Genomic DNA, 11468 nt, shown 5'->3' with positions numbered 1-11468 from the left:
CAATGTTTTGACATGTTGTTTTAAGCATGTGTGACTTTCTTATGTGGAACCCAATGAAAAAATAAGAAAGAAAGAACGAAGGAAAGTAAGGATGAATAAATGTTGACAGAATGTTAATTAATGGGTGAACTTAAACCCTATTGTCACCCATTAATAACAAAAGTAATTGCATACCACTGTTTAATCATGTAGTTCCCCTTCAGGAACTTGAGCTGTGTCAAAATGCTTTGGGAACGCCCTTGTGTTCCCATCCTCTTAATCACACTTGATTATATAATGCATAAGACTGTCTTCCTTCAAGAAGAAATGCCAGCGAGAGCAGAGCTAAACATCCAAGGTAATACACACTTCGGGACATTTTATAAATGAACAAAGCCAGCCCCTTTAAAGGTGCCATCTGTAATGTCTGGCAAAAAAATCAAGTCATACTCCACATTCCATACCAGATGGGGGCAGTATGCCTCAATAAAGTGAATTGGTCTACTCTAGAGTAACAAACGAGAAACGGCATAGTCTCTATGCTCCGCCCCTACCTTGACAACAACCCTACAGCCATAGCCGAAGCTTAAGAGGACGTTTTGCCTCCAGAGAAATGTTGGGTGATGTCAAGTGATTTTGAAACATGACATCTTCAAGCTACTCCTTTTCACCTTTACCAGTGAATATGTTCCTATTCGTTTTGTTCATATTACATTTCGAGTTGTATATACACATTATTTGAATTAAATTAATTTGACAGACATCATTCTGTCAACATCATTGGTCAACATCAGACAGCTGATGTTGACCAAGCTAGCGCCAACCAACGTAATCAGAGCTGCCAACTCTCAAGCATTCACAGTGAGACACATGCAATTGACTCTTGTACGCCCACAAGCCGTGTATTGCAGGTTGGCTGGTGGTTATGTTGCCCGCATACCACCTCCCATGGCCGAAACTGGTATTACGACACCTGTCGGGCTAGTAATGCTAATTAAGGTTGATATCTCTGCAGCAATATAACTTTACCTTTTTTTATGACATCATCGCCCTTATTTCTCTGTAGGTCATTTTTTAGATATTTTTACCTCAATTTTTGCATATGGCACCTTTAAGAGCTGACTGTGAGTGCTCTGCTCCAAAACAGACCACTCATAAATCGGGTGAATCCCCACACCTAATTATAGTGATGGCAGGGAGAAACGAGCAATCTAAAATGCAGTACGCTTTTCATATGCAAAAGACTGAGATGGCGAGTCCTCAGTCTCATATACATCATGGCTAATATCAGCCTGCTTCGAGGAAGATAGCTGCAGCATAAACTCACTCAAAGGGGGAAGAGACTGCAGAGCAGGTGTAAGACTTCAGCTAGCAATACTTCCTACAACCACTAGGGGTCACACTCCTACCATGACCAGAGGTATTCCTCCCAGTCACAAGGGGACACAGGAGGTCTGTTGCCTGCAATTTTCCTCCCAGTTGCCAGGGGCAACCATGAGCAAGAACTCTGTACTTAGCAATCATTGTTGATGACACTAACCTGTATAGGACCCTATATAAGCTTGCCTTTAGCCATTGTTTTTTGTTCAGTCTGTTGCATTCAGCGAGTCTATTGTAAGCCATTGTGCATGTTTTATTTTTCCCCTTTTTTTGACATTTGGAAGCTGTGCTTCTGTATTTTGTTTGTACTTTGTTCCTTGTTTCTTGGATCTCTACAAGTAAGGCTACTTGGAGTTTATACCTCTCGTCTTCTTGAGATTTTGTTATTTCTCTGCACTTGGTTTTCAGTAAATCCCTAACCCCGAGTTAGCACACCGAGGATGAGAACCAGCTATTTGTCCAGGAGATCAGGGTTTTAACCCTGTTTAAGACAAGATTCAAGATTTTAATCTATAACCTCACAGTTTTTGCTTCTGTATCATTACAGAGGGCTTCCGAACCTTGAGAAAGCGATAGATTCATATGCAATCCCAATTGCCACTGTGGCTCAGCAACAGTGGGACGGGAGCGTAGCGACTGCATACCCGGACACACTTCTCGAAGTAAAGTTTAGCATGGGCAGAGAAGAACACACGATCTAAAGTGTTGTCTGTTTAGCCTGCCATATAGAAATGATTGTGCACTGTTAATACAAACAAGTAAATCAGACTGACATGTTTCACATAGAGTACTTGCTGAAAACACAGAAGCTAATGCTGCTTCTTTCAGATGAGCTTTTAACCTCTCTGGTCTCTACGTCACCCCGCCCGTGACATTTCGCCATTCCATTGTACTGATGTCACATGTCATTCAGAGCATGGGCACACAGGGGCATTCCCAAAGCATTTCGATGCAGTTACATGCATAACTTGGAGACATTTTCTCTTAAAATTATTATTTTAAGAAACTGATATTCTGATCTTATTCATCTGCCCTTGGATATTTAGTAAAACATGAGGTGTTTAGAACAGCAGTCATATAAAAGTTATGGGGGAAAATCACTAAAATGGGTAGGTTTACAAGTTCAAGATTTTTATTCGTCACATACACGATTATACAGAGAATGTATACAAAGTCAGGTCCGCTCCATGGACAGTGCAATTATTAAAAAATACAACACAGATGAAAATATACATGAATATACAGGTATGAAAGAATGAAAGAAAATTAAACAATAAACATAAGTATAAAATATACTGTATAATTAAAGTATAGAAATTAAAATGTACATGAAAGTATACTGTAGTCTTAAATATTAATATACACAGGAATGTACAAGAGGCAAATGTACAAACAGGTTGTGACTGTCAATATGTCAATGTGAGGTAGGGAATGATAAATGTCTTACTTATTAAGTGAATATTAAATGGAGACATGTAGAGGTTAAGAGGCTGGTTTTGAGTTTAGGAGCCTGATGGCCTGGGGGAAGAAACTCCTCCTAATTCTCTCAGTTTTTGCCATCAGGCTACGGAAGCGCTTACCAGATGGCAGCAAAGTGTAAAGACAGTTACTAGGGTGGTTGGAGTCCTTGATGATTTTAACAGCTCTGCTTTTGCAGCGTTTGCAATAGATGTCCTGCAGCAAGGGAAGAGCAAACCCTGAGATCTGCTCAGCTAAGGGCAGAACTCTCTGCAAGGCTTTGCAGTCTTGACTGGAGCTGTTCCCATACCACACTGAGTCAGTACATTTTCTATGGCCCCTTTCAAATATGAACCTGTATTTGAATGTGGGTAGTCCAAGTCAGGTCCTCTGAAATGTTTACACCAAGGAACTTGAAGCTGCTCACCCTCTCCACAGGGGTCCCATTGATCATGAGTATAGGGCTGCTGCTGTCTCTTCCTGATGAACAATAAGCTCTTTAGTTTTGCTCTCATTTAGAGAGAGACAACTGTCCTGGCACAATGGTGTAAGTTTCTCTACCTCATCCAGGTATGCGGTCTCATTATTGTTGTGAATGAGGCCCAGAACCACAGTTTCATCAGCAAATTTGATTATAGATGTGGAACTGTGCCAAGACACAGAGTCATGTGTATAGAGAGAGTAGAGCAGGGGACTCAGGACACAGCCCTGGGGGGCTCCTATGTTCAGGGTGATGGAGCTGGAGATGAACTAGCTCTATGAGTTTAGAAGCAAGCTGAGGGGCTATAGTGTTGAAAACTGAGCTATAGTCGATAAATAGCAGCCTTACTTATTTCCTGTTGTTCCCGTCAATGTGTGAGAGGGAAGAGTGCAAGATGTGAGAAACAGCATCTTCATTGGATAATTGGATCATTGGATATTGCGACAATAGGCAAACTGAAGAGGGTCTAAAGTATCCTGGAAGGAGGAGCAAATTAATTTCTTTAACAGTTCATGACTATTGCTGTGAGGGCAACTGGGTGATAGTCATTCAGACAAGAGGGTTTATTGCTCTTATGCACAGGGATGATGACAGATTTTTTAAAGGAGGTGTGAACCACCGAAGTAGCAAGGGACTCATTGAAGATGGATATAAACAAGCCAGCAAGTTAATCAGCGCAGGAACTCAGAACACTCCCAGAAACCCCATCAGGTCCGGCTGCTTTCCTGACATTCACTCGCTTTAGGGCCCTCGTCCTCGGACACAGTGATCACATGTTTATCGCTGCTCTGGCTGCTGCGTCCTAATGCGCTGATCGGCAGACTCACACTGTTTAGATTGATTTCAAAACGGCCGTAGAAAGAGTTTAACATGTCAGCCAGCAATGGATCAGCTCTCATCCCCGCAGAGGATTTATTACGGAAGACATAGATGGTTCTTTGTCCTTGCCACATGCGTCCGAACTCAGAGATGAAAATGAGACTCTATTCGTTCACTGTATAGGAGTTAATTTAAGCAGAGCGACCTGGATGGCATCCAAATAAACAGTCCAAAACAGCTCTAAACAAATATATGAGTGGATTTTATGTTAGAGAACAACAGAGGATGGACTTTTTCAATGGAGGAGGCATTATTATGGATTATAGATATTTTGGCCAGAAGTGATGGCTTACAATTAAAACACCTCGATGGATTTCATGAACTCATATGGGTCAGTTAATTAAAGCTTAAAAGGGTAATAAATAAATAACAATAAAACATTTACTAAAAAGCTTTTTTTTTTTTTTTTTTTTTTTAAGAAAAATATTTATCAGCATGTCATGTGTGTCACGTACGGTGATACAAAAAAGCACGGGAGAGATCCAATTGCAGGTAACCAGGTTTATTTAGGGGCAATCCAAAAGAATAAACAGTCCAGGCAGGGTCAAAACCAGAGAATCCAAAACATAAACACAAACCAAAACACACGGGAGAAGCAGACTCAGGTAAGTAACATCCATACGACAAGGACTCCATGACAAAGACTCAAACAGACCGGGTATAAATACACAGAAGGATAATGGGGAAACTGGAGACAGGTGGGGAACAATCAATTAACTTAAACAAGGCGGAAGGTGACCAAATAAGGGAACAGGAAGTGATGAGATGACAGACACCGTGGGAACAGAGGACACCTAGTGGACACCCAGGTAACACCGGGCACCGCATTGGGCACCGCATTGGGCACCGCCTCGGTCTCTGGAACAGCATCAGGCACCGCCTCGGCCTCCAGAACAGCAACGGACTCTGCCTCGGCCTCCGGAACAGCATTGGGCACCGCCTCGGGGACGGCGGCGGCCTGCTCGGGAACGTCCTCCTGGACGGCAGCGGCCCGCTCAGGAACGTCCTCCTGGACGGCAGCGGCCTGCTCCGAAATGTCCTCCGGGACGACAGTTGGCTGCTCGGAACGTCCTCCGGACTTTTAGGAATGGTAGACGCCTGTCTCCTCCTCCTCCGTCCTCTATGATGGCGAGTCGGTGACCCCTTGTCTGAAGACTCAGGTGTTGAATCGGCCATCTTGTGCTGTGGCGCTGGGCTGTCAGCCATCTTGTGCTGTGGCAACGGGTTGGCGGCCATCTTGTGCTGAGGCGCTGGCTCAGCAGCCATCTTGTGCTGTGGCGCTGGGCTGGCGGCCATTTTGTGCTGTGGCACTGGGTTGGCAGCCATCTTGTGCTGAGGCGCTGGCTCAGCAGCCATGACGTGAACCGTCTTGGGAACCTCTAGGATCCTTGATAGCATCTCGAAGTAGTCGAGAAGGGTGTAAGCGGCTATCTTGGGCGTTGGTGCTGAGCTGGCAGCCATCTTGCCCTGTGGGGTGAGGCTGGCTTCCATCTGGCCTCGTTGCGTGGGGTTGGTGGTCATGCCCTGCAGCGGCGCTGGGTCGGCGGCCATCTTGTGCTGTGCTTCCTCTCGCCCACCTCCTCCTCGACGACCTCCCCTGGTCCCGCGAAACACGACCAGGCGGGTTCCCTCAAAGAGATCGCCTCTCTCCCGCTCTGTGGCTGGGAAAGAAGCGTGAACCGGCATACCGCTGGATCTCTGCGTGATGGAGTCCTTCTGTCACGTACGGTGATACAAAAAAGCACGGGAGAGATCCAATTGCAGGTAACCAGGTTTATTTAGGGGCAATCCAAAAGAATAAACAATCCAGGCAGGGTCAAAACCAGAGAATCCAAAACATAAACACAAACCAAAACACACGGGAGAAGCAGACTCAGGTAAGTAACATCCATACGACAAGGACTCCATGACAAAGCCTCAAACAGACCGGGTATAAATACACAGAAGGATAATGGGGAAACAGGAGACAGGTGGGGAACAATCAATTAACTTAAACAAGGAGGAAGGTGACCAAATAAGGGAACAGGAAGTGATGAGATGACAGACACCGTGGGAACAGAGGACACCTAGTGGACACCCAGGGAACACAACCCAGACACTGTGACAATGTGACCATTAACTGACATGAAAGAACCATGAATATTAAATTAAAATCTAAAGGGGTATGTCTGCTACATATTTCATGCCAAAGGGGTTCAGCTGACAAAAAGTTTGGGAATCCCTGCAGTAAGTAAAAGATTTAGAGACAAATACCTGAACACAAAAAATAGCTCACAACATTTAGTTATCAGAAACTGGCATTATTTATTCAGCATCATTACAATTTTAATTCAGACTCCTGTACTTTATGACAATTAACAATTATATTTATATTGTTTAGTGAATTAACAACAAATTAGATACATAAATGCTGTAAAAAATAGTTGAGATCCCACAAGGCATTAACTAATGATAACATATTGAATATTTTTGTAAAGTGTTATTCAAAATCAGATAATATTACGCATACATTTTTGGAGAGGCTGTTCCTCAAAGAAAAAGTGAACATTGCAGACAACGCCTCAGTCCCTCAGCAGCACCCTACACCTAAACCCTCAAGATGACTGAATTAAAAATCCTTACTGAAAAAAAAAAAAAAGATTTGGGTGAAACAAACAATACAATGAGCAATATGAAAGAAACAGATGAACACTGAATTGTGTGTAAAAAAAATAAAAGAGTATAACAAATTTGAGAAAAAAAAACCCAGGTGAAGAAAGGCCTTTTGAGTGTAAATAGAAGAGGGATGTAATGATGATCAATGGTGCATTACTGCAACCCGCCAGACTCTCAGATACTGTTAAATTGATAACCTCTTTTCTTTTCATGCTCGGAAGGGAAAGTTCACTCAAAAATGAATATTAAGTCATTATTTACTCAACCTGATGTTCAGAAATTGTATGATGTACTGTATGATGTTCCTTTCTTGTATGGAATATCCAGTCCAGTCAATGGGACAAATTTAAAGGTGATTTTCTCAATAGTTTTTTTTTTTTTTATTTGCACCCTCAGATTCCAGATTTTCGAATAGCTGTATCTCGGCCAAATATTGTCAGCCTAACAAACCATACATCAATAGAAACATTATTTAATCAGCTTTCAAATGATGTAAAATGTCATTTTTGAAAAATTGACACTTAAGACTGGTTTCGTGGTCCATGGTCATACACACACACACGCACACACACACACACACACACACACATACATAAATTTTGAAAAAAAAAAAAATTGGGATTAGGATTGGATCGACATGAAGATGAGTAAATGATAGAATTGTCATTTTTGGCCGGACTGTCCCTTAAGATACACAAGTAATTCTCCAGTGCAAATTAATTCTAGCAGAGTGCATGAAACAATATGTGGGCTAAAGACAGCAAGTGCTGGAGAACCCCAGACAAACACTCAGTTACATAAGCTGCATAAATAATTGTTGTTATGATTATCTTGAGATCTAAATAGAACACCGTCTTGTCAGTGCATCAGTGAGAGAAGCTCACTGTGAAGACCACTAGAGTCCATGCCACCAATGCCTCTGATCCTCTCAGACAAGCTGGTGGGATGCAGGCATGAGTTTTGATTTCAAACACCCAACATGCTTCCCTGCACATCCATGGTGAGCACAAATGCACATTGTATACCATAGTTCCTTGAGGGCAGGCAGTCTTGGCACTGAAGATGTAATGTTCACAGTTTATATCCACAATCATCCTGCACCTGTACAGGTTAAATGCTGCTTGATTTTTAAAAGCAACAATGGCCTAGAACTCTGTCTTCAAAAAACAAAATCAATCACAAAAAAAAAAAAAAAGAGTAAGAAATCCTTGGAACCCATTTGTAGCAACAAGCATTATAGAAATGTGAGAGGATAGTAAGCCTCACATTTTCATCCATTTTCACAGCCGGATATTCGGACTCTCCACTGACTGTCGACAGATCCCACCCAGAGTGTTGAACTTGGGCCCGAGGTTGTGCAGGAAATCCAGGTTATCACCGTGGTTACTGATCGTCAGCTGATCCAGTGACTGGCAGTCACTACCGCCCCCTTCATGTTCATACTGATACGGGGAATAAGCTGGAAAGTCCCTCTGCTCTTCCAAAATCCCACTGATTTTCTATGGAATAGCATAGTGGAAAGATAAATAGCATAGTCTTAATGCTTATGCTCACAGTGTATAGGTTTTTTTTTTTTTTTTTTTCAAGCAGCATTATCTGATGATTTCACCTTGTGGTGTCTGCAAAGTCTGCAGATCTTTGTACATATTCGTATTATGTTATGCTATGAGGAATCTGGCCGATAGGTGGCGCCAGTGCATTGCGTTTTCAACTAAAAACAATCTGAATGAATGAAGCAAGGTCGCCTTTCCTTTCCACCAATAATATCAAAGGAAAATCATCCAGTGCAAGTTTTTGTTTGTTTGTTTGTTTGTTTTTTCACATTAAACAATGCTTTAATAAACAATGTTTATTTAACATCTACCTTTAAATGCATATGCACATACATATATAACGTTTATAATAAAAGTATTCTGAACACCTGTACTTGCAGATAATGTAATATTAATCAAATAAAAGGCTGCTCAGGTGAGAAAGACACTTTCGTGACCACACTTAAGTGCACCTTTAAAAAGTGCAATTTATCAATTTAAAGTGTAAAGTACATTTTAAATCATTCTGTTTCTATAATCTTTTGCCATACTTTAAATACGTGTATATAAATATATTAAATACAATACATTATTAATTAAACATTATTTATTATACATAATATGTGTATTTTATATTTTAAAAATATATAAAATTTACTTTAACTGCACTTTTGTATAGTATGTTCATGCAAATATTTATATAAGTGTAAATGATACCTGAAAATAAACAGTTGTGTGTGTGTTGGACTCACCCTCTCAATGTGTTCTGCCAGGTTCCTGTCTGTCCGAGCAACGCTGTGTGTGCGGGACATCCGGCGGCTTTCATTCTTAAAGACATGTATGATATTTAATTTAGATGAATGATTTTGTTTCAGTCGTTATATTTAGTGAGGATCATTTCTTTATTTATATGAATTATTTGAATAACTTACCCTAAAGCTTTCCTTGTCCCTTCGAACCATTGACATGTTGTGATGTTGCTTTAGAAAAAAAAAATACATTATTAAATATCCATGATAGTCATATATAAAATGTTTATTGTATATACACTACTCGGCTATGCAAACGTTTTGGGTCAGTACAAAAAAAAAAAAAAAAAAGAATACTTATATTTAGCAAGGATGCATTAAATAAATGAAACATTAAAATAACAACAATAATAAAAATGTATCAATACATTTTCCCATGTGTTAATATTAGAATGATTATCATGTGACACTGATGACTGAAGTAATGATACTGTAAATTCAGATTTGATCACAGATATAAAGTATTATCTTTTAGAAACTGTATTTTTATCAAATAAATACAGCATTGATGAACATAATAACTAAAAGACCTGACCCCAAACTTTTGAACAGTAGTGTATAACACACTCATTTCTTTTTATCATTTCTTTTTAATTCTCTTTGTGGGGACTTCTATTGTTTCAAACTGAGCTAATGACATTTTCTGTAACTATATATATATATATATATATATATATATATATATATATATATATATATATATATATATATATATATATATATATATATATATATATATATATATATATATATATATATATTGTATCATATTTCTACACTTAAAGCACCAGCTTCATATTTTTGCAAGGTTTTCCAAAGGACACTTACTGCGAGCACACAGACTAAGCCAGCAGTTCACAGAGACAAATAATGCTTTACAACTAAAAATGATCTTAAAACACAGCAGTTAAGAAGTATTGCACATAGAATTAGAAAAAATGTCTTGAGTGAAATGCTCCTAAACCAACCTCACACACACTGACAAACTTGATTGTAAAATGTATTGCAGTGTACTGTAAACCAGTCCATATAGATGTACAGTATGCTCAATAGTTTTATAATAAAGTAGAGCTACCATGCATTTACATTTGATTAACAATAGAAATAGTGCAGAATGATAATAACATTCACTTCACACCTAAGCTTTCTATTGATTTCCAGATCACCATCTGGTCTCAGACATGTAAAGCCTGCTGTACTGTGTATGAAAGCACATTTCAAATACTGCTCTGAAGCAGGAACACCTCAGGCAAAATGCAACGTTTTGTTGTTGTTGTTTTTCACAGCTCTTCCATGCCTCAGGTGTTACAGCGGTTTGTCTCGATCACTCACCATGTTCATCACTCCTACACCACTGGACATTTCCTGCCAGCTGTTCTGAACGCCATACTGTAAGAGAAAGCATAAATCAGACAATATTTTAAAATCACCAAAGAACAATGTGACTTATAACCACTAATTTTTACTTTTAATATTTGAATTAAGAGTTGTAATGTTTTGAATAGAAAGGAAAACAACACAATCTCATGGAAATGCTTAACTATTTTACATTTTGCTGAATTGGTGGCTAATTTGTATGAACTTCTATAATATAATTTGTACATTTTTGTACGATCTGCTTGTGTCGTGCTGGTGGTTATGTTTAGGGCTGGACCTTCATGCATTCTGATTTCATTATCAGTCACATTTTAAGGGAAATAACTAGGAAAAGCCAACAAGTCTCAACAATCCTTTTGATTTGAAATCTTTTTGATGCGTTATCTTGTTATCGTTCCTTCCCTGTACACTAGTACGATACCACATAATTACAGATCTACCGGTAATTCAACCTTTATATTTAAAGAACAAGAAGGGTGGAAAATGTGTTACAGATTTTAACATGCGCCAGAACATGTTTTCATGACAGTTTTTGGTGACGACGTATTAATTCTTGGTAGTCAGCAGATTTCGGTGATTTGAGACTCACCCCTGAAGAGCTTCTCAAATCGTTCCTGTATCCATCAGTAAGCAGGTACTCAGGCTGGAACAACAGCAATGTGCAATCTGTTAGTAGCTTGTTATTTTATCAGATCCTGTTGTTACTCAACAGTTAAAATCAGAACAGGTTAGAAATAAGCATTAGAAACTAAAATTAATTATTCATGTTTAATTTAAATTGATTTTAATTGTGTATACAGTGTATATATACATATATATACCTAGCCCATCTTTTTCCCCTTTTCCAAAAAAAAAAAAAAAAAGCTTATACTACTGTTTCAGCTATTAAAATAGTTGAGTTATGTATGAAGTGGAAAA

The 11468-nt window shown here is 39.4% G+C and overlaps 1 protein-coding gene across 1 annotated transcript in view; it reads right to left on the bottom strand.

Annotated features, from left to right (window-relative positions):
• Nucleotides 1-6456: 6456 nt before the first annotated feature.
• Nucleotides 6457-11468, bottom strand: part of LOC127945082 (cadherin-like protein 26) — a 17098-nt gene continuing 12086 nt past the window's right edge. Inside the window, exons 15-19 of the mRNA XM_052541646.1 lie at nucleotides 11140-11193; nucleotides 10506-10562; nucleotides 9297-9344; nucleotides 9117-9191; nucleotides 6457-8331 (exon numbers count right to left, since the gene is read on the bottom strand). Coding sequence (XP_052397606.1) covers nucleotides 8113-8331; nucleotides 9117-9191; nucleotides 9297-9344; nucleotides 10506-10562; nucleotides 11140-11193 — 453 coding nt within the window. The 3' untranslated portion in view covers nucleotides 6457-8112. The remainder of the gene's footprint in view (nucleotides 8332-9116; nucleotides 9192-9296; nucleotides 9345-10505; nucleotides 10563-11139; nucleotides 11194-11468) is intronic.

Source organism: Carassius gibelio, chromosome A23, assembly GCF_023724105.1.
Source record: "Carassius gibelio isolate Cgi1373 ecotype wild population from Czech Republic chromosome A23, carGib1.2-hapl.c, whole genome shotgun sequence".
Lineage (NCBI taxonomy): Eukaryota > Metazoa > Chordata > Actinopteri > Cypriniformes > Cyprinidae > Carassius > Carassius gibelio.
Note: the sequence above shows the minus strand (reverse complement) of the source record. Positions and strands in the feature narration are given on the sequence as shown.